The sequence below is a fragment of the Oncorhynchus masou genome, chromosome 29 (assembly GCF_036934945.1).
Source record: "Oncorhynchus masou masou isolate Uvic2021 chromosome 29, UVic_Omas_1.1, whole genome shotgun sequence".
Taxonomy (NCBI): domain Eukaryota; kingdom Metazoa; phylum Chordata; class Actinopteri; order Salmoniformes; family Salmonidae; genus Oncorhynchus; species Oncorhynchus masou.
In genome coordinates, this window is record NC_088240.1 from 17,080,334 (window position 1) to 17,105,065 (window position 24,732).

The following is a 24,732-nucleotide window of genomic DNA, read 5'->3' on the forward strand; positions in this document are numbered from 1 at the left end:
TTATACCATGTCAGATAGACAAATTAAACATTTGGAGGAGAGAGCACATCTTTATAGAAAGTGAAAGAGAGGACTGGTTCAGAATGAACCTGTCTAGAGAGTGCTACTCTGTCAGGGGCTGTTGTAAGCCAGAGTAAGAATAGCTAGACCTGTCAGAATGTGCTGGAACATCAGCATTTTACACTACACACTAAGAAGCTCCTACTCTGTGATCGCCCCTGTGTGTCTCAGCCAGACGAAACTCACAACCCTCTCTAACACAAGACATGGGGCATTCCGGACTTTTCACGAACATTAGCTCTGTGTATGTCTCTGTAATGGATATAGCATGGATTCTCCATTAGCTAACCCAGGAAACGGGAACACCATGTACCTCCTCAGCGTTCATGGGAATCTAATGGGAATACTGTGCCCTGAGCCGGTCGGAATGCCGCTAGGAAGTTCTTGTTCGCTTCATTGTTACATGCACCTCGTCTTGACTCACATCTTAATCCCTATCAGATCCAATCAATAATTACGTAGAATGATTTTAATTGTGTTTTAACAATGTGGATCAATGAGGAATGAGGATGCATTCTGTGTCAAAGGAAATCAGACAAAAGAACAAATATCCTGTCCTGATTCCTGCTTTGACCATAATATTAAATTAATATGTTCCTGTTGTCATTATGACTTGAGTCCTGCTCTACACCAGCCAATGGATTTGACAGTGGCTATGAGAGAAGTCAATGGAAGAGGACAGTTACAGAGCTGAGGGTTATGTGGAGCCAGGAATATTTGCTAAACATGTATCCAGACCAGAAAAACTCTGGTTTACATGGTCATCAACATCTCTTAGCCTTGACATGGGTCCTCCACTAGTTTGTGGTGGTGTGTGTGTGTGTTGGTTTAGAGAAACAGCCTGTTCTCATAGAGTAGACGTAACATAGTAAACGTAAATCTGGGACACTCAAATTGGTATGATATTTTACGTTTGGTATGGTTACATAAGACAGAAAGTTACTTAAGGCAAAACTAAAGTAAGGTGGTTGGTCGGGGTGGATGGGTGGGAATATAACACAAACATCTAGCAATGCAAAGGTTGAATGTTTGAATCTCATCACGGAAAACTTTAGGATTTTAGCTAATTAGCAACTGTGCTAACTACTTTTTAGCTACAATGGCTTGCGAAAGTATTCACCCCCCTTGGTATTTTTCCTAATTTGTTGCCTTACAACCTGCAATTAAAATAGATTTTTGGGGAGTTTTGTATAATTTGATTTACACCACATCCCACCATTTTGATGATGCAAAATATGTTTTATTGTGTAACAAACAAGAAATAAGACAAAAAAAATTGAAAACTTGAGAGTGCATAACTATTCACCTCCCCAAAGTCAATACTTTGTAGAGCCACCTTTTGCAGCAATTACAGCTGCAAGTCTCTTGGGGTATGTCTCTATAAGCTGGCCACTGGGATTTTTGCCCATTCTTCAAGGCAAAACTGCTCCAGCTCCTTCAAGTCTGATGGGTTCCACTGGTGTACAGCAATCTTTAAGTCATACCACAGATTCTCAATTGGATTGAGTTCTGGGCTTTGACTCAGCCATTCCAAGACATTTAAATGTTTCCCCTTGAACCACTCGAGTGTTGCTTTAGCAGTATGCTTAGGGTCATTGTCCTGCTGGAAGGTGAACCTCTGCCCTAGACTCAAATCTCTGGAAGACTGAAACAGGTTTCCCTCAAGAATTTCCCTATGTTTAGCTGCAACCATCATTCCTTCAATTCTGACCAGTTCCTCAGTCCCTGCTACATAAAAACATCCATTTGTTGCCTCTCTGAGTAATGCCCTCTTTGCCTGCTCCGTGAGTTTTGGTGGGCGGCCATCTCTTGGCAGGTTTGTTGTGGTGCCATATTCTTTAAATTTTTTAATAATGGATTTAATGGCGCTCTGTTGAATGTTCAAAGTTTCTGATTTTTTTTTATAAACCAACCCTGATCTGCACAAGTTTGTCCTTGACCTGTTTGGAGAGCCCCTTGGTCTTCATGATGCCGCTCATAGTGTCGCTTCTTTGGTGGTGCCCCTTGCTTAGTGGTGTTGCAGACTCTGTGACTTCTGAAGTTAATTGGTTAGATCTTATTTAGGAGCTTCATAGCAAATGGGGTGAAGGAAAGCTGCCGTTAACGTCAATATTACTCGCCAACGTGAAATCATTGGACAATAAACTAGACCTTTATTTATTTAAGTAGATGAGATAAGATCCCGAATATCCTACCAACGGGACATCAAAAACTGTAATATCCTATGCTTCACGGAATCGTGGCTGAATGATGACATGGATACACTCTGTACCGGCGGGATACACTCTGCACCGGCAGGAGAGAACCGCACACTCCGGTAAGATGAGGGGGGCGTGGTCTGTGCATATTTGTAAACAACAGCTGGTGCACGAAATCTAAGGAAGTCTCTAGATTTTGCTCGCCTGAAGTTGAGTATATTGTGATAAACTGCAGGACAAACTACTTGCCTAGAGAGTTCTCAGCTATACTTTTCTTGGCTGTTTATTTACCACCACAGACAGATGCTGGCACTAAGACCGCACTTAGTCAGCTGTATATGGAAATAAGAAAACAGGAACCCACTCACCCAGAGGCTGCGCTCCTAGTGGCCTGAGACTTTAATGCAGGGAAACTTAAATCATTTCTACCAAATCTCTATCAACATGTTAAATGTGCAACCAGAGGGGAAAAAATTCTAGATCACCTGTACTCCACATACAGAGATTCCTCCCTCGCCCTCCATTTGGTAAATCCGACCACAACTCTATCCTCCTGATTCCTGCTTACAAGCAAAAATTAAAGCAGGAAGCACCAGTGACTCGGTATATTAAAAAAATGGTCAGATGAAGCAGATGCTAAACTACAGGACTGCTTTGCTATCACAGACTGGAACATGTTCTGGGATTCTTCCGATGACATTGAGGAATACAGATGTATCAGATGTTCCGGACGACTGTGTGATCACACTCTCCATAGCCGACATGAGTAAGACCTTTAAACAGGTCAACATACACAAGGCTGCCAGACAGATTACCAGGACGTGTGCTCCGGGCATGTGCTGACCAACTGGCAGGTGTCTTCACTGACATTTTCAACATGTCCCTGATTGAGTCTTTAATACCAACATGCTTCAAGCAGACCACGATAGTCCCTATGCCCAAGAACACAAAGGCAACCTGCCTAAATGACTACAGACCCGTAGCACTCACGTTCGTAGCCATGAAGTGCTTTGAAAGGCTGGTAATGGCTCACATCAACACCATTATCCCAGAAACCCTAGACCCACTCCAATTTGCATACCGCCGAAACAGATCCACAGATGATGAAATCTCTATTGCACTCCACACTACCCTTTCCCACCTGGACAAAGGGGGCACCTATGTGAGAATGTTGTTCATTGACTACAGCTCAGCGTTCAACACCATAGTACCCTCAAAGCTCATCACCAAGCCAAGGATCCTGGGACTAAACACCTCCCTCTGCAACTGGATCCTGGACTTCCTGACAGGCCGCCCCCAGGTGGTGAGGGTAGGTAGCAAGACATCTGCCACGCTGATCCTCAACACTCGAGCTCCCCAGGGGTGCGTGCTCAGTCCCCTCCTTTACTCCCTGTTCACCCACGACTGCATGGCCAGGCACGACTCCAACACCATCATTAAGTTTGCTGACGACACAACAGAGGTAGGCCTGATCACCAACAACGACGAGACAGCCTATAGGGAGGAGGTCAGAGACATGGCCGGGTGGTGCCAGAATAACAACTTATCCCTCAATGTAACCAAGACTAAAGAGATGATTGTGGACTACGGGAAAAGGAACACCGAGCACGTCCCATTCTCATCGACGGGGCTGAAGTGGAGCAGGTTGAGAGCTTCAAATTCCTTGGTGTCCACATCAACAACAAACTAGATTGGTCCAAACACACCAAGACAGTAGTGAAGAGTGCACGACAAAGCCTATTCCCCCTCAGGAAACAAAAAATATTTGGCATTGCTTGCCGTTTGGGGTTTTAGGCTGGGTTTCTGTACAGCACTTTGAGATATCAGCTGATGTACAAAGGGTTATATAAATAAATTTGATTTTGATTTGATTCGATTTGATCCTCAAAAGGTTCTACAGCTGCAACATCAAGAGCATCATGACCGGTTGCATCACTGCCTGGTACGGCAATTGCTCGGCCTCCGTACGGCAGGCAAAGCTGCCTGCCACCTAGGACCTCTACACCAGGCATTGTCATAGGAAGGCCATAAAAATTGTCAAAGACCTCGGCCACCACAGTCATAGACTGTTCTCTCTACTACCTCATGGCAAGCGGTACCGGAGTGCCAAGTCTAGGACAAAAAGGCTTCTCCACAGTTTCTCCAAGCCATAAGACTCCCGAACAGTTAACCAAATGGTTACCAGGACTATTTGCATTGTGTTCCCCCTCCCCAACCCGTCTATTACGCTGCTGTACTCTCTGTTTATCTTATATGCATAGTCACTTTAACTATACATTCATATTTTTTTGGCACCATTGGTTAGAGCCTGTAAGTAAGCATTCCACTGTAAGGTTTACACTTTGATCTGGAATACATATGCACACACCCCTTTTCAGTTCTTCATTTGTGAAAACATTTTTTGAAAGAAGTTTTTTTTTTTTTTTACTTCACCAATTTTGACTATTTTATGTCCATTACATGACATTTAGCTAAAAATCCATTTAAATTACAGGTTGTAATGCAACAAAATAGGAAAAACACCAAGGGGGTTGAAGACTTTTGCAAGGCACCGTATTTTGCAACTATTTAGCATGTTAGCTAACCCTTCTCCTAACTCTAACCCCTAACCTAGCTAATGTTAGCCACCTAGCTAAAGTTAGCATTATCCACCTAACCACATAGCTAACACTAGCCACAATAAATTGGAATTGTAATATATTACATGTTTAGCAAATTCATAACATATTGTACGAATTGCAATTCATAACATATCATACGAATTGTAATTCATAACATGGACATCCACAAATGAATACCATATGAAACGTAACATATCATACTAAATGGAGTGTACCGGATTTACATTTACTATGTTACGTCTAACCCTCAGTCCAGGTTGAGAGAAATGGTTAGGGAGAGTTATGGTGGTAGAGGAGAGAGTTAGTCCAGGATCTGGTATCAGGGTGTAGGGTTTTATCTCGTTTGCTGCCGAGGTGTTATTGGTGTTGCGTCTCTAGGAGAAAGGGTGATTCTGTCCTGGTGAATATTTCATGCCTTGTTTGAATTATTAAAGCTCAGAGCGCAGGTGTGTGTGTGTTTATCAACAGAGATGTACTCTCGGTCTGTCAAGACGATTCATGGTTTCCGCTTGATCCGTCTCATATGATGCAGATATATGTGTGTGTGTGTGTGTGTGTGAGTGTGTGTATAGGTGTGTGGGGGGCATTCAATCCAATCCTGTAACCATAGACCACAAGCATTGAGTGTCTTTGGAACTAGGAGAAGCTCACATGTCACAATTGAAATTAAACGCTCAATACCAGCACTGTTAGTCCTACTGAAAACACAACAACACCCAGAACAGAAGAGTATGCCAAACATAAATTCCGAGTGTGTGTGTCACCCGCCAAAATAAAAGGAGCAGTGCTAAAATGGCAGCATATTCACAGAGAGAAAACCCTGAAAAGACTTCTGTGTTTAAAAAGGGGATTTTGGGCAACCTGATCGAAACCAGTTTACACTGAGAGGGACAGGGCTACTCTAACCATCAGCACAGTAAGGAGGAGATTGAGTGTGTGTTTACCTGGATGTGATGCCTGTCCATATGTCTGTGCAGAGACGATGAGCTGGAGGAGTTTGACTTGATGTGACCCTCATCTTCCATTGAACCTGAAAAAAATAATATTTAACAAATAAAGTTAAAAATATACACACACACACACGAGAGAAAGCCATCAGTCAGTGAAGCCACTATGAAAGACAGAAGTGGAGAGATGGTAAAGACAGAGTACCTGAGGCAGGAAACAGCATTGCAGTGGAGGAGAGGAGAGTACTCTGTCACTTCCACCCTTTCACTGTAATACTGGAATCCCACTCAGCTTCTGGATCAGATCATGTATTATCTATCATATATTACTCCTATCTAGTGTCTTTTATCATGTATTAACTCCTTGTCTTGTATCTATTATATATTACTCCTGTCTCTTGTCTATTATCTATCATGTATTATCTCCTGTCTATTGTCTATTATCTATCATTTATTACCTCCTGTCTATTGTCTTTTATCCATCACGTAGTACCTCCTGTCTATTATCTATCATTTATTACCTCCAGTCTATTGTCTAATATCTATCATGTATTACCTCCTGTCTATTGTCTTTTAGCTATCATGTATTACCTCCTGTCTATTATCTTTTATCTATCATTTATTACCTCATGTCTATTATTTTTCATGTATTACCTCCTGTCTATTATCTATCATGTATTACCTCCTGTCTATTGTCTTTTATCTATCTTGTATTGCCTCCTGCCTATTATCTATCATGTATTACCTCCTGTCTATTGTCTTTTATCTATCATGTATTACCTCCTGTCTATTTTCTTTTACCTATCATTTATTACCTCCTGTCTATTATCTATCATGTATTACCTCCTGTCAATTATCTATCATGTATTACCTCCTGTCTATTATCTATCATGTATTACCTCCTGTCTATTGTCTTTTATCTATCATTTATTACCTCCTGTCTATTATCTATCATGTATTACCTCCTGTCTATTATCTATCATGTATTACCTCCTGTCTATTATCTATCATGTATTACCTCCTGCCAATTATCTATCATGTATTACCTCCTGTCTATTTTATTTGATCTATTATTTATTACCTCCTGTCTATTATCTATCATGTATTACCTCCTGTCTATTATCTATAATTTATTACCTCCTGTCTATTGTCTATTATCTATCATGTATTACTGTCATGCCTTGGTCTTAGTATTTTGTGTTTTAGTTTATTAGTTAGTCAGACCAGGGTGTGACATGGGGTTATTATGTATTGTGTTGGGGTTTGTAGCGTCTGGGATTGTAGCTGATTAGGGGTGTGTGTGTGTTAAATAGGTTGGCTGCCTGAGGCGGTTCTCAATCAGAGTCAGGTGATTCTCGTTGTCGCTGATTGGGAACCGTATTTAGGTAGCCTGGTTTTCGCCTTGTATTTCGTGGGTGATTGTTCCTGTCTCTGTGTAGTGTGCACCAGTCAGGCTGTATTAGGTTTCACGTTCTGTTTGTTGTTTTTGTATTTATTAGTTATTCGTGTATAGTTTGTTCGTTTGTCTTCCTAATAAACATGAGTAACTTACACGCTGCATTTCGGTCCGACTCTCCTTCAACAAAAGAAGAACGCCGTTACAATTACCTCCTGTCTATTGTCTTTTAGCTATCATGTATTAACGCCTGTCTATTGTCTTTTATCTATCATGTATTATCTCCTGTCTATTATCTATCATGTATTACCTCCTGTCTATTATCTATCATGTATTACCTCCTGTCTATTATCTATCATGTATTACCTCCTGTCTATTGTCTTTATCTATCATGTATTACCTCCTGTCTATTTTCTTTTATCTATCATTTATTACCTCCTGTCTATTGTCTTTATCTATCATGTATTACCTCCTGTCTATTTTCTTTATTCTATCATGTTATACCTCCTGTCTATTATCTATCATTTAGTACCTCATGTCTATTTTCTATCATTTATTACCTCCTGTCTATTGTCTATTATCTATCATGTATTACCTCCTGTATATTATCTATCATATATTACCTCCTGTCTATTGTCTTTATCTATCATGTATTACCTCCTGTCTATTTTCTTTTATCTATCATTTATTACCTCCTGTCTATTATCTATCATTTATTACCTCCTGTCTATTATCTATCATGTATTACCTCATGTCTATTGTCTTATATCTATCATGTATTACCTCCTGTGTATTATCTATCATGTATTACCCCCTGTCTATTGTCTTTTATCTATCATGTATTACCTCCTGTCTATTATCTATCATGTATTACCTCCTGTCTATTATCTATCATGTATTACCTCCTGTCTATTATCTATCATGTATTACCTCCTGTCTGTTATCTATCATGTATTACCTCCTGTCTATTGTCTATTATCTATCATGTATTACCTCCTGTCTATTATCTATCATGTATTACCTCCTGTCTATTATCTATCATGTATTACCTCCTGTCTGTTATCTATCATGTATTACCTCCTGTCTATTGTCTTTTATCTATCATGTATTAACTCCTGTCTATTGTTTTTTATCGATCACGTATTACCTCCTGTCTATTGTCCTTTATCTATCTCCTTTCTTCATCTCTGTCTGTCTGTCTCTCATTCTGTCTATTTCTCTCATTATTTATATCCCAGCATTAACATATTCAGATTCAAATCAGATTTATTAGCATGAATGACAAAGCCACTGTTGCTAAAGAAAATTGAGATAGACATCAACAGTAATCAGAAATAATATTAATAACAACAATAATAATAATGATAATAGTGATGATGATTAGAGAATGTAGACAGGATACAGTGCCTTTGGAAAGTATTCAGACTTCTTGACTTTTTCCACATTTTGTTACGTTACAGCCTCATCCTAAAATGTATTAAAAAAATACAAAACAGAAACCTGTTATTTTCACAAGTATTCAGTCCGTTTGGTATGAGATTGAGCTCAGGTGCATCCTGATTCCATTGATCATCCTTGAGATGTGGCCACTCCTCAGAGCCTTGTTCCTCTCTAGGTTTTTTACAAGAGATGTTCCTGCCTTTCTAGGGAGTTTTTCCTAGCCACCGTGCTTCTACATCTGCATTCCTTGCTATTTGGGGTTTTAGCTGATGTAAAAAGGGCTTTATGAATAAATTTGATTGTAGTCCATCTGTGGTAAATTGATCGGATATGAAGTGGAAAGACCTGTCTATATAAGGTCCCACAGTTTACAGTGCATGTCAGAGCAAAAACCAAGCCATGAGGTTGAAGGAATTGTCTGTAGAGCTCAGAGACAGGATTGTTTCGAGGTACAGATCTGGGATAGAGTACCAACACTTTTCTGCAGCATTGAAGGTCCCCAAGAACACAGTGGCCTCCATCATTTTTAAATGTAAGACGGTGGGAACCCGCAAGAGTCTTGCTAGAGCTGGCTGCCAAACTGAGCCATCGGGGGAGAAGGGTCTTGGTCAGGAAGGTGACCAAAAACCCAATGGACACTCTGACAGAGCTCTAGAGTTCCTCTGTGAACCCTCCAGAAGGACAACCATCTCTGCAGCACCCCGCTAATCATGCCTTAAAGGTAGAGTGGCCAGACAGAAGCCGCTCCTCAGTAAAAGGCACATGACAGCCCGATTTTTCCAAAATGCATCTATAGACTCTCAGACCGTGAGGAACAAGATTCTCTGTTCTACTGAAACCAAGATGGCCTGAATGCCAATCGTCACGTCTGAAGGAAACTGGCACCATCCCTACGGTGAAGAATGGTGTTGGCAACATCGTACTGTGGGGATGTTTGTCAGTGGCAGGGACTGGGAGACTAGTTAGGATCGAGGCAAAGATGAACGGAGCACAGACCTGCTCCAGAGAGCTCAGGACCTCAGACAGGGGCAAAGGTTCACCACCTTCCAACAGAACAACAACCCTAAGCACACAGCCAACACAACCGAGGAGGGGTGTCGGGACACGTCTCTGGACATCCTTGAGTGGCCCAGCCAGAGCCCGGACTTGAACCCGATCAAAGATCTCTGAATGTCCTTGAGTGGCCCAGCCAGAGCCAGTACATAAACCCGATCAAAGATCTCTGAAAGTCCTTGAGTGGCCCAGCCAGAGCCCGGACTTGAACCCGATCAAAGATCTCTGAAAGTCCTTGAGTGGCCCAGCCGGAGCCCGGACTTGAACCCGATCAAAGATCTCTGAATGTCCTTGAGTGGCCCAGCCAGAGCCAGTACATAAACCCGATCAAAGATCTCTGAAAGTCCTTGAGTGGCCCAGCCAGAGCCCGGACTTGAACCCGATCAAAGATCTCTGAATGTCCTTGAGTGGCCCAGCCAGAGCCAGGACATAAACCCGATCAAAGATCTCTGAAAGTCCTTGAGTGGCCCAGCCAAAGCCCGGACTTGAACCCAATCAAAGATCTCTGAATGTCCTTGAGTGGCCCAGCCAGAGCCCGGACATAAACCCGATCAAAGATCTCTGAACGTCCTTGAGTGGCCCAGCCAGAGCCCGGACTTGAACCCGATCAAAGATCTCTGGAGAGACCTGAAAATAGCTGTTCAGCAACATTCCCCCTCCAACCTTACAAAACTTGAGAGGGTCTGTAGAGAGGGATGGGAGAACGTTTCCAAATACAGGTGTGCCAAGCTTGTAGCGTCATATCCAAGAAGACTGGAGGCTGTAGTCGCTGCCAAAGGTGCTTCAAGAAAGTACTGAGTAAAGGGTCTGAATACTTATGTTAATGTCATATTTTCGTTTATTTTATTTTTTTAATTCGAAAAAATTTACAAAAACGTGTCATTGCTTTGTCATTATATGGTATTGTGTATAGATTGATGAGGAAAAAAATATTTTTAATACATTAATTGATTTAATATTTAATACCTATATTTAATACATATTTAATACAAGGCTGTAACTTAACAAAATGTGGAAAATGTAAAGGGGTCTGAATAGTTTCTAAAGGCACTGTATATATGTTTTTTATGCATAGAAATCAAATGTATAAATGTAAAAAGTAATTTTAATATTATATCTTAAAAGCATTTTACTTTGGTAATAAAAATAAGATAATATTTACAGTATATCCTGTATATATCGGTACAATGAGATTATGCAGTGAATGCGTGTAAGAACATTGAATTGGCACAATGGGATAAATTGACATCATCTATGGAATGTCGGTGTGCATACAGGTGTCAGTAGTGTGTGTGTGTGTGTGTGTGTGTGTGTGTGTGTGTGTGTGTGTGTGTGTGTGTGCACACAGACTTGTGCAAATGGATTTATATAAGTGTGTGTTTGCATGTATGAGTGTGTGTATGTGTGTATTACATGTTTGTTGATGTATTATTTCATGTGTAAATTAAATGTCTGTTATTCCAGTCAGAAAGTAAATTAGTCAAAAATATTAATTAAGGAAACAAACCTAAAGACAGCGGAAACAAAACAAAAACACAACAACCACGAAGTGCATCCCATCTCTCTCTCTGGTTGTGGTGCAGGGTGACACATTTAGCTGCCAGCTTAGTTGACTGCTGCTCCCCAACTAGAAGAATGGGGAGTTTATGTCCATCAAGGACTTGTTGAAAGTTTTATATAGTATATACAGTATTCTTCCAAATCGGGGGAGTATGTTTCCCTTATGTTGTCATATTTTGGGCAGGAATACAGTAAGTGAATCTCAGTTTCTCCATCCTGTAAATCAGACTGCCTCCATATTTTCTGATGTGGTCGTTCAGTCTGTATTCGGAGAGGGGGTTTCTTCTATTTACATCTAGTTCGGCTGAGATATTCTGCCAATGTAAATGTTGGATTTAGATAACAATCACGTTTAGTTTGTCACTGAACAACAATAGAAACACAACATGTAAAGTGTTGTGTCAAAAGGTTTCATGAGCTAAATTCAAAGATCCCAGAATTATTCCATTCAAACAAAAAGCTTTTTTGTCAAAAATGTTGTGCACAAATTTGTTTACATTCTTGTTAGTGAGCATTTCTCCTTTGCCACGATAATCCATCCACCTGACAAGTGTGGCATGTCAAGAAGCAATTTAAACAGAAAGATCATTTCACAATAAAAGGCCAGTCTAAAATGTGCAGTTTTGTCACACAACACAATGCCACAGATATCTCAAGTTTTGAGGGAAAGTGGAATTGGAATGCTGACTGCAGGAATGTCCATCAGAGCTGTTGCCAGAGAATTGAATGTTCATTTCCCTACCATAAGCCTCCTCCAATGTTGTTTTAGAGAATTTGGCAGTACGTCCAACCGGCCTCACAACCTCAGACTACATGTTCGGCCTTGTGTGGGAGAGCGGTTTGCGGATGTCTATGTTGTGAACAGAGTGCCCCATGGTGGCGGTTGGGTTATGGTATGGGCAGATATAAGATACAGACAACGAACACAATTGCATTTTATCAATGGCAATTTGAATGCACAGAGATACCGTGATGAGATCCTGAGGCCCACTATCGTACAATTCACCCTCCACCATGACCTCATGTTTCAGCATGATAATGCACAGTCCCATGTTGCAAGGATCTGTACACAATTCCTGGAAGCTGAAAATGTCGCAGTTCTTCCATGGCCTGCATACTCACCTGACACCCATTGACATGCTCATGCTCAATGTCACCCACTGAGCATGTTTGGGATGCTCTTGATCGACGTGTACGACAGCGCGTTCCAGTTCCCGCCAATATCCAGCAACTTCGGACAGCATTCCACAATCAACAATCAACAGCCTGATCAACTATATGAAAAGGAGATTGTGTCACGCTGCATGAGGCAAATGGTGGTCACACCAGATACTGACTGGTTTTCTGATCTACTCCCCTACTTTTTAAAAATAAATTATCTGACCAACAGATGCATATCTGTATTCCCAGTCATGTGAAATCCATAGATTAGAGACTTATTTATTTATTTCAATTGACTGATTTCCTTATATGAACTGTATCTCAGTAAAATCTTTGAAATTGTTGCATGTTTATATTTTAGCCGTTTTTCAATTTGGAGTCAATTTGTTTGCTTTTGATTTTAGAAATGAAAACGTTTTTTGAATGGTCTTTAGTTTGTATATTGTTAGTGAGCCGCAGAGCAAGCTGACCTGGGGGATCATCCTCTTGGAAGAAGTGGTAACTCAGAAAGGATCTGCATTTAATGGAGCTCTGGTCTGCTTGATTTACATGCTGCCGGAATTAAAATGTTCTTTTTTGCACTTGAATGTGTAGAGTGAATGTGAATGTGTCACTATCTGTCAAATTGTCCCCTTCGTGTCCGTGTGTGATCACTGCTGTAACCTTGCTGATGTGACCTTGATAGGCTAATGTAGGTGACAGAATCATATCGAAGGGAATCCCACCCAGTCGTTTCACTCCTCACTGATCATGAGGGAGAGGAGCTGAGGAGGAACCAAAGGAATCGTTGGGATCGTCCTCCTCCTCCTCCTCTTCCTCTTCCTCCTCCTCCTCCTCCTCCTCCTCCTCCTCCTCCTCCTCACATCCTACCGTTCACCGCTTCACCTGACTCCAACTCCTCCCTCGGCTCTTACCATTAGACAGCCGGTTGCCATTCTCTACGGGGGTGTGGCTTGGGGAGTGGGGGGCGTGGTTGTTGGCGTTCTTGTCCTGTAGCTGTGGAGACGGGGAGGAGGGGGTGGAGCCTGGGAGCTCATCTCTCCCTGGCAGGTTGATGTTGGAGTTGAACCCTGGGAGGAGATGACAAACACACTGTTACTGCCATCGGTTTGTTTCCATACATTCAATTGTTAAACTGTTAGTTCCAAAAATATTTTTGGTACCTCAGATTGTTCTTGCAATTCTCACATAGAGACATCATTGGGGTGAAAAATGTTTGAAAGGCTTTTTACATTTGTAACACAAACCGGTTTTGAGAATATCATGATTAAAGTGGCAATTTTAGGCCCTTTTAAGACCTACAATTGCCTCCGGTAAGACCCTATGACCTATGAACCTTACACGATACTGACAACACCCTAGTGTCATTATATTCCTAATAGCACGCTCTAACATATGGAGCCTCACTCAATTTTGAAATACAATTTTAAACATTCATTTATTAAGCATTAAAACAATTTATATGAATACATCAAAAATGACCCTTTTTGATTTAGTTCCTTTGTAGACCTATTGTTTTAATACAGAATATACTCTACAAGTACATTTCTAGAGTCAGTTCTCTGCTAATCTGCCAAGTTTAAAGCTGGGAATGCCTCAGGGAGCTTCAAGTTTAAAATTGGGAATTCCCATGACGTCCCTGCGGCATTCCCGTATCCCACAGGAGAAGCAGGCAGGGGGGAAACAGCTGCTCATCACAGGCATGGCATTGATACCTCCCCTAACCCCCAGGCCACCCCGGAGTATCACAGATAACCATTTAGTGCCAGGGAGGGAACGGAAGCAGGCTGCCCCGTTAAGCCCAGTGGCATCTCGCTGTTCACGACCCTGACTACCAGCCTCCTCTGGCGTGTAGCTAACTGGTAAAAGGCATCTCCATTCAAGTCGTCAATGTACCTTGCTGGTCATTCTATGTCTAGGCATGTGACATTGAGATGGAAGAAAGTGTCACGTCAGCCTGAGGGTTTCTGTTTCTACCCGAGACCCCTGGGTTTTAAGGCCCTTGGCATTCTGGTGGATATCCTTAAACTACTGTTAGTGCCCCTCTTCAATGCCCTGTCTCAATGACTTAGTTAGATTAAGATGTATCCCACTGGGAACACACTGGCTGAATCAACGTTGCTTCCACATCATTTCAATGATGAATTGATGTCTGTGCCCAGTGGGATGTCTCTGCTACACTCTGTTCTGTCCTCATGTCATCTCCCCTTCCGTAGTGTGAGGAAGAGTGATATACCCCACTACGGTGATAAATATTTAATCTCATATTATATTAACCTACACACTGCTAATATACTTGAATGAATAATGACAGGACAGAGAGGAGAGAGATAGAGAGAGCGAGTGAGAGAGGTGAGAGAGGAGAGAGGGAAAAGAGACTGAGCGTCACAGGTGAGAGAGAGAGAAGGAGAAAGAGGAGAGAACGAGAGAGAGGCGAGCGAGAGAAGGAGAAAAAGAGAGATGAGCGAGAGAAGGAGAAAGAGAGAGAGGAGAGAGAGAGAAAGAGAAAGAGACTGATAGAGAATGAGAAAGAGAGATACAGAGAAAGAGAGATATACAGAGAGAGAAAGATACAGAGAAATAGAGAGATAGAGATACAGAGAGGGAGAGATACAGAGAGAAAGAGAGAGATACAGAGAAAGAGAGATATAGAGATACAGAGAGAATGAGATACAGAGAGGGATACAGGGAGAGAGACAGAGAGAGAGAGAGAGACAGAGAGAGAGAGAGAGAGAGAGAGAGATAGATAGAGAGACAGAGAGAGAGAGACAGAGAGAGAGAGAGAGAGAGAGAGAGAGAGAGAGAGAGACAGAGAGAGAGAGAGAGAGAGAGAGACAGAGAGAGAGAGAGAGAGAGAGAGAGAGACAGAGATAGAGAGAGAGACAGAGAGAGAGAGAGAGAGACAGAGAGAGACATGGTAGAGAAAGAGAAAGAGAGAAAGAGGAGAGAGAAAAGAGAAAGAAAGAGAGGAGATAGAAAGAGAGAGAGGAACATCCTCTGTGTACAATGTAAAAAACAACAAATAATGCAGAGCAGAATTAGGCCGATAGTCACTAACTATCCAAATCCACGAAAGAACTGTTCAGTTCTACAACCACCTAAAAGGAAGCGATTCCCAAACCTTCCATAACAAAGTCATCACCTACAGAGAAATTAACCTGGAGAAGAGTCCCCTAGGCAAGCGGGTCCTGTGGCTCTGTTCACAAACACAAACAGACCCCACAGAGCCCCAGGACAGCAACACAATTAGACCTAAACAAATCATGAGAAAACTAAAAGATAATTACTTGACACATCGGCAAGAATTAACAAAACAACTGAGCAAACTGGAATGCTATTTGGCCCTAAACAGAGAGTAAACAGTGGCAGAATATCTGACCACTGTGACTGACCCAAACTTAAGGAAAGCTTTGACTATAGACAGACTCAGTGAGCATAGCCTTGCTATTGAGAATGGCCACTGTCGGCAGACTTGTCTCTCAACAGAAGACAGGCTATTTGCTCACTGCCCACAAAATTAGGTGGAAAGTGAGCTGCACTTCCTAACCTCCTGCCAAATGTATGACCATATTAGAGACACATATTTCCCTCAGATTACACAGAACCACAAAGAATTTGTGGGAAATCCAATTTTGATAAACTCCCATATCTATTGGGTGAAACACAGTGTGCCATCACAGCAGAAAGATGTGTGACCAGTTGCCACAAGAAAAGGGCAACCAGTGAAGAACACCATCGTAAATACAACCCATATTTATGCTTATTTATTTTCCCTTTTGTACTTTAACTACTTGCACATCGTTACAACACTGTATATAGACATAATGACTATTGAAATGCATTTACTCTTTTGGAACTTTGTGTGTGTAATGTGTAATGTTTACTGTTCATTTTTTATTGTTTATTTAACTTTGTTTACTATCTATTTCACTTGCTTTTTCAATGTAAACATATGTTTCCCATGTCAGTAAAGCCCCTTAAGTTGAAATGGAATTGAATTGAAATTGAATTGAGAGAGAAAGTAAGAGAAGGTGAGAGAAGGAGAGAGTGACTACAGTGTGTGTATTCTCATGTAAGAGCGTTAACAATGAATGATGTTTCAAACTGATCTAACAGTTACTGCTTGTGTTCATATCATATTTAGTGTTGAAGGGAAGTGTTTGAACATGTATTTTATGAAACAGTCTATTTAAATCAATGCAGTAATAGGCAATGTAATGCCACATTGTACCCATTTAATCAAAAGTTATTTGTCACATTCCCGAAAAAACTGGGGGGAGACGAAACCGTGAAATGATGCAGAGGAAAAAATACACACTAGTTAAGCTATATACAGGGAGTACGAGAACCAGATCAATGTGGAGCTATATACAGGGAGTACGAGTACCAGATCAATGTGGAGCTATATACAGGGAGTACGAGTACCAGATCAATGTGGAGCTATATACAGGGAGTACGAGTACCAGATCAATGTGGAGCTATATACAGGGAGTACGAGTACCAGATCAATGTGGAGCTATATAAAGGGAATACCAGTACCAGATCAATGTGGAGCTATGTACAGGGAGTACGAGTACCAGATCAATGTGGAGCTATATACAGGGAGTACGAGTACCAGATCAATGTGGAGCTATATACAGGGAGTACGAGTACCAGATCAATGTGGAGCTATATACAGGGAGTACGAGTACCAGATCAATGTGGAGCTATATAAAGGGAATACCAGTACCAGATCAATGTGGAGCTATGTACAGGGAGTACGAGTACCAGATCAATGTGGAGCTATATACAGGGAGTACGAGTACCAGATCAATGTGGAGCTATATACAGGGAGTACGAGTACCAGATCAATGTGGAGCTATATACAGGGAGTACGAGTACCAGATCAATGTGGAGCTATATAAAGGGAATACCAGTACCAGATCAATGTGGAGCTATGTACAGGGAGTACGAGTACCAGATCAATGTGGAGCTATATACAGGGAGTACGAGAACCAGATCAATGTGGAGCTATATACAGGGAGTACGAGTACCAGATCAATGTGGAGCTATATAAAGGGAATACCAGTACCAGATCAATGTGGAGCTATGTACAGGGAATACCAGTACCAGATCAATGTGGAGCTATGTACAGGGAGTACGAGTACCAGATCAATGTGGAGCTATATACAAGGAGTACGAGTACCAGATCAATGTGGAGCAATATACAGGGAGTACGAGTACCAGATCAATGTGGAGCTATATACAGGGAGTACGAGAACCAGATCAATGTGGAGCTATATAAAGGGAATACCACTACCAGATCAATGTGGAGCTATGTACAGGGAATACCAGTACCAGATCAATGTGGAGCTATATACAGGGAATACCAGTACCAGATCAATGTGGAGCTATGTACAGGGAATGCCAACACCAGATCAATGTGGAGATACAAGTGGGGTAAAAAAGTATTTAGTCAGCCACCAATTGTGCAAGTTCTCCCACTTAAAAAGATGAGAGAGGCCTGTAATTTTCATCATAGGTACGCTTCAACTATGACAGACAAAATGAGAAAAAAAATCCAGAAAATCACATTGTAGGATTTTTAATGAATTTATTTGCAAATTATGGTGGAAAATAAGTATTTGGTCAATAACAAAAGTTTATCTCAATAATTTGTTTATAACCTTTGTTGGCAATGACAGAGGTCAAATGTTTTCTGTAAGCCTTCACAAGGTTTACACACACTGTTGCTGGTATTTTGGCCCATTCCTCCATGCAGATCTCCTCTAGAGCAGTGATGTTTTGAGTCTGTTGCTGGGCAACATGGACTTTCAACTCCCTACAAAGATTTTCTATGGGGTTGAGATCTGGAGACGAGCTAGGCCCCTCCAGGATCTTGAAATGCTTCTTACGAAGCCACTCCTTCGTTGCTCGGGCGGTGTGTTTGGGATCATTGTCATGCTGAAAGACCCAGCCACGTTTCATATTCAATGCCCTTGCTGATGGAAGGTTTTCACTCAAAATCTCACGATACATGGCCCCATTCATTCTTTCCTTTAAACGGAGCAGTCGTCCTGGTCACTTTGCAGAAAAACAGCCCCAAAGCATGATGTTCCCACCCCCATGCTTCACAGTAGGTATGGTGTTCTTTGGATGCAACTCAGCATTCTTTGTCCTCCAAACACGACGAGTTGAGTTTTTACCAAAAAGTTATATTTTGGTTTCATCTGACCATATGACATTCTCCCAATCTTCTTCTGGATCATCCAAATGCTCTCTAGCAAACTTCAGACGGGCCTGGACATGTACTGGCTTAAGCAGGGGGACACGTCTGGCACTGCAGTATTTGAGTCTCTGGCGGCGTAGTCTGTTACTGATGGTAGGCTTTGTTACTTTGGTCCCAGCTCTCTGCAGGTCATTCACTAGGTCCCCCCGTGTGGTTCTGGGAGTTTTGCTCACCGTTCTTGTGATCATTTTGACCCCACGGGGTGAGATCTTGCATGGAGCCCCAGACCGAGGGAGATTATCAGTGGTCTTGTATGTCTTCCATTTCCTAATAATTGCTCCCACAGATGATTTCTTCAAACCAAGCTGCTTACCTGTTGCAGATTCAGTCTTCCCAGCCTGGTGCTCTCCCAGCCAGGCCTCTCTCATCATTTTAAGTGGAAGAACTTGCACAATTGGTGGCTGACTAAATACTTTTTTGCCACCCTGGATATACAGGGAATACCAGTACCAGATCTATGTGGAGCTATGTACAGGGAAAATGAGTACCAGATCAATGTGGAGCTATGTACAGGGAATACCAGTACATGATCAAGGTGGAGCTATGTACAGGGAATACCAGTACCAGATCAATGTGGAGATATGTACAGGGAATACCAGTACCAGATCAATGTGGAGCTATATAAAGGGAATACCAGTACCAGATCAATGTGGAGCTATATAAAGAGATTACCAGTACCAGATCAGTGTGGAGATATGTACAGGGAGTACCAGTACCACATCAATGTGGAGCTATATACAGAGAATACCAGTACCAGATCAATGTGGAGCTATATACAGGGAATACCAGTACCAGATCAATGTGGAGCTATATACAGGAAATACCAGTATCAGATCAATGTGGAGCTATATACAGGGAATACCAGTACCAGATCAATGTGGAGCTATATACAGGGAATACCAGTACCAGATCAATGTGGAGCTATATACAGGAAATACCAGTACCAGATCAATGTGGAGCTACAGTATACACAGGGAGTACCCGCACCAGATCAATGCAGGAGCAATATACAGGGAAACCAGTACCAGATCATTGTGGAGCTATATACAGGGAGTACCAGTACCAGATCAATGTGGAGCTATATACAGGGAGTACCCGCACCAGATCAATGTAGGAGCAATATACAGGGAGTACCAATACCAGATCAATGTGGAGAAAAGTACAGGGAATACCAGTACCAGATCAATGTGGAGCTGTATACAAGGAGTTCCAGGACAAGATAAATGTGGGGCTATAAACAGGGAGTACCAGTACCAGATCAATGGGGAGCTATATACAGAGATTAACGGTACCAGATCAATGTGGAGCGATATACAGAGAATGCCAGTACCAGATAAATGTGGAGCTATATACCGGGAGTACCAGTACCAGATCATTGTGGAGCTATAAACAGGGGGTACCAGATCAATGTAATGCTATATACAGGGAGTACCAGTACCATATCAATGAGGAGCTATGTACAGGGAGTACCAGTACCAGATCAATGTGGAGCGACAGTATATACAGAGAATGCCAGCACCAGAACATTGTGGAGCTATATACAGGGAGTACCAGTACCAGATCAACGTGGAGCTACAGTATACACAGGGAGTACCCACACCAGATCAATGCAGGAGCAATATACAGGGAAACCAGTACCAGATCATTGTGGAGCTATATACAGGGAGTACCAGTACCAGATCAATGTGGAGCTATATACAGGGAGTACCCGCACCAGATCAATGTAGGAGCAATATACAGAGATTAACGGTACCAGATCAATGTGGAGCGATATACAGGGAATGCCAGTACCAGATCAGTGTGGAGCTGTATACAAGGAGTTCTAGGACAAGATCAATGTGGGGCAATAAACAGGGAGTACCAGTACCAGATCAATGGGGAGCTATATACAGAGATTAACGGTACCAGATCAATGTGGAGCGATATACAGGGAATGCCAGTACCAGATCAGTGTGGAGCTATATACAGTGAGTACCAGTACCAGATCATTGTGGAGCTATAAACAGGGGGTACCAGATCAATGAAATGCTATATACAGGGAATACCAGTACCATGTCAATGAGGAGCTATGTACAGGGAGTACCAGTACCAGATCAATGTGGAGCTACAGTATATACAGGGGATGCCAGTACCAGATCAATGTGGAGCTATATACAGAGATTACCAGTTCAATGTGGAACTATATACAGGGAATATCAGCACCAGATCAATGTGGAGCTATATACAGAGTATACCGGTATCAGATCAATGGGGAGCTATACATTTAACATTTACATTTAAGTCATTTAGCAGACGCTCTTATCCAGAGCGACTTACAAATTGGATATACAGGGAATACCAGTACCAGATCGATGTGAAGCTATATACAGGGAGTACCAGTATCAGATCAATGTGGAGCTATAAACAGGGAGTACCAGATCAATGTGGAGCTATAAACAGGGAGTACCAGATCAATGTGGAGCTATAAACAGGGAGTACCAGATCAATGGTGAGCGATATACAGGGAGTACCAGAACAAGATCAATGTGGAGCTATAAACAGGGAGTACCAGATCAATGTGGAGCTATATACAGGGAATAACAGCACCAGATCAATGTGGAGCTATATACAGGGAGTACCAGTGCCAGATCAATGTGGAGCTATATAGAGGGAGTTCCAGTACCACATCAATTTGGAGCTATATACAGGGAACACCAGTAACCAGATCAATGTGGAGCTATATAAAGGGAGTACCAATACCAGATCAATGTGGAGCTATCCACAGGGAATACCAGTACCAAATCAATGTGCAGCTATTTACAGGGAGGACCAGTACCAGATCAATGTGGAGCTATGTACAGGGAATACCAGTACCAGATCGATGTGAAGCTATATACAGGGAGTACCAGTACCAGATCAATGTGGAGCTATAAACAGGGAGTACCAGATCAATGTGGAGCTATAAACAGGGAGTACCAGGTCAATGGGGAGCGATATACAGGGAATACCAGTACCAGATCGATGTGAAGCTATAAACAGGGAGTACCAGATCAATGTGGAGCTATAAACAGGGAGTACCAGGTCAATGGGGAGCGATATACAGGGAATACCAGTACCAGATCGATGTGAAGCTATATACAGGGAGTACCAGTACCAGATCAATGTGGAGCTAAAAACAGGGAGTACCAGATCAATGTGGAGCTATATACAAGGAATACCAGCACCAGATCAATGTGGAGCTATATACAGGGAGTACCAGTACCAGATCAATGTGGAGCTATATAAAGGGAATACCAATACCAGATCAATGTGGAGCTATGCACAGGGAATACCAGTACCAAATCAATGTGCAGCTATTTACAGGGAGTACCAGTACCAGATCAATGTGGAGCTATATACAGGGAGTACCAGTACCAGATCAATGTGGAGCTATATAGAGGGAGTTCCAGTACCACATCAATTTGGAGCTATATACAGGGAACGCCAGTAACCAGATCAATGTGGAGCTATATAAAGGGACTACCAATACCAGATCAATGTGGAGCTATGCACAGGGAATACCAGTACCAAATCAATGTGCAGCTATTTACAGGGAGTACCAGTACCAGATCAATGTGGAGCTATGTACAGGGAGTACCAGTACCAGATCAATGTGGAGCTATGTACAGGGAGTACCAGTACCAGATCAATGTGAAGCTATATACAGGGAGTACCTGTACCAGATCAATGTGGAGCTATATACTGGGAATACCAGTACCACATAAATGTGCAGGGATATTTGAGGTAGATATGTACATGAAGGCAGGGTAAAGTGACTTGGCATCAGGGTAGATAATAATACGGAGTTAATGCCTAAACTTAACCTCAAATACTTCGAAATTTGACATCTGGTACAACTTTGAAATTTGACGTTTGAGAAACATGGATGAAATTCTAATTCTGTGAGACCGTGAGAGCTTGTTGCTCTACAAGGTGTTGAAAGTGTTCCATATGGATGCTGGATCATGTTGACTCCAATGTTTTCCACAGTTGTGTCAAGAAGGCTGAATGTCCTTTAGGTGCTGGACCATACCTGATACATACAAGAAACTGTTGAGTGTGAAAAACCCAGAAGCGTTGCAGTTCTTAGCACACTCAAACCACTGCACCTGGCACCTACTACCATACCCTGTTCAAAGGCACTTAAATATTTTGTCTTGGCCATTCACCCTCTGAATGGTACAGATAGACAATCCAAACCCATAGATTTCATCTGGATTCACCTGGGCAGTCTGTCATTGAAAGGTGTTCCTAATGTACACTAAGTGTATAGTCTTGTGAGTGTGCATCGAGTCTGCGCAAGATAGTGTCAGAGCAGATAGTCCGAGTCACCATTAATTAACTATTTAGCAATCTTATGGCTATTTAGCGGTCTTATGGCTATTTAGCAGTCTTATGGCTATTTAGCAGTCTTATGGCTATTTAGCAATCTTATGGCTATTTAGCAGTCGTATGGCTATTTAGCAGTCTTATGGCTATTTAGCAATCTTATGGCTATTTAGCAGTCGTATGGCTATTTAGCAATCTTATGGCTATTTAGCAGTCTTATGGCTTTTTAGCAGTCTTATGGCTATTTAGCAGTCTTATGGCTATTTAGCAATATTATGGCTATTTAGCAGTCGTATGGCTATTTAGCAATCGTATGGCTATTTAGCAGTCTTATGGCTATTTAGCAATCTTATGGCTATTTAGCAGTCTTATGACTATTTAGCAATCTTATGGCTATTTAGCAGTCTTATGGCTATTTAGCAGTCTTATGGCTATTTAGCAGTCGTATGGCTATTTAGCAATCTGATGGCTATTTAGCAATCTTATGGCTATTTAGCAGTCTTATGGCTATTTAGCAGTCTTATGACAATTTAGCAGTCTTATGGCTATTTAGCAGTCTTATGGCTATTTAGCAATCTTATGGCTATTTAGCAATCTTATGGCTATTTAGCAATCTTATGGCTATTTAGCAGTCTTATGACAATTTAGCAGTCTTATGGCTATTTAGCAGTCTTATGGCTATTTAGCAATCTGATGGCTATTTAGCAGTCTTATGGCTATTTAGCAGTCTTATGGCTATTTAGCAATCTTATGGCTATTTAGCAGCCTTAAGGCTATTTAGCAGCCTTATGGCTATTTAGCAGTCTTATGGCTATTTAGCAATTGTATGGCTATTTATCAGTCTTATGGCTATTTAGCAATCTGATGGCTATTTAGCAGTCTTATGGCTATTTAGCAATCGTATGGCTATTTAGCAGTCTTATTGCTATTTAGCAGTCTTATGGCTATTTAGCAATCTTATGGCTATTTAGCAGTCTTATGGCTATTTAGCAATCTGATGGCTATTTAGCAGTCTTATTGCTATTTAGCAGTCTTATGGCTATTTAGCAATTTTATGGCTATTTATCAGTCTTATGGCTATTTAGCAATCTGATGGCTATTTAGCAGTCTTATGGCTATTTAGCAATCGTATGGCTATTTAGCAGTCTTATTGCTATTTAGCAGTCTTATGGCTATTTAGCAATCTTATGGCTATTTAGCAGTCTTATGGCTATTTAGCAATCTTATGGCTATTTAGCAATCTTATGACAATTTAGCAGTCTTATGGCTATTTAGCAGTCTTATGGCTATTTAGCAGTCTTATGGCTATTTAGCAATCTGATGGCTATTTAGCAGTCTTATGGCTATTTAGCAGTCTTATGGCTATTTAGCAATCTTATGGCTATTTAGCAGCCTTAAGGCTATTTAGCAGTCTTATGGCTATTTAGCAGTCTTATGGCTATTTAGCAATTTTATGGCTATTTATCAGTCTTATGGCTATTTAGCAATCTGATGGCTATTTAGCAGTCTTATGGCTATTTAGCAATCGTATGGCTATTTAGCAGTCTTATTGCTATTTAGCAGTCTTATGGCTATTTAGCAATCTTATGGCTATTTAGCATTCTTATGGCTATTTAGCAATCTTATGGCTTTTTAGCAGTCTTATGGCTATTTAGCAGTCTTATGGCTATTTAGCAGTCTT

At 41.5% G+C, this 24,732-nt stretch overlaps 1 protein-coding gene across 1 annotated transcript in view; it reads right to left on the reverse strand.

Moving 5' to 3' along the window:
- The window catches only part of LOC135519092 (unconventional myosin-XVI-like), a 290,319-nt gene that overhangs the window by 21,587 nt on the left and 244,000 nt on the right, over positions 1–24,732 (reverse strand). The window contains 2 exon segments of the mRNA XM_064944150.1: positions 5,824–5,909; positions 13,351–13,506. Of these exon segments, the coding sequence (XP_064800222.1) occupies positions 5,824–5,909; positions 13,351–13,506 (242 nt within the window).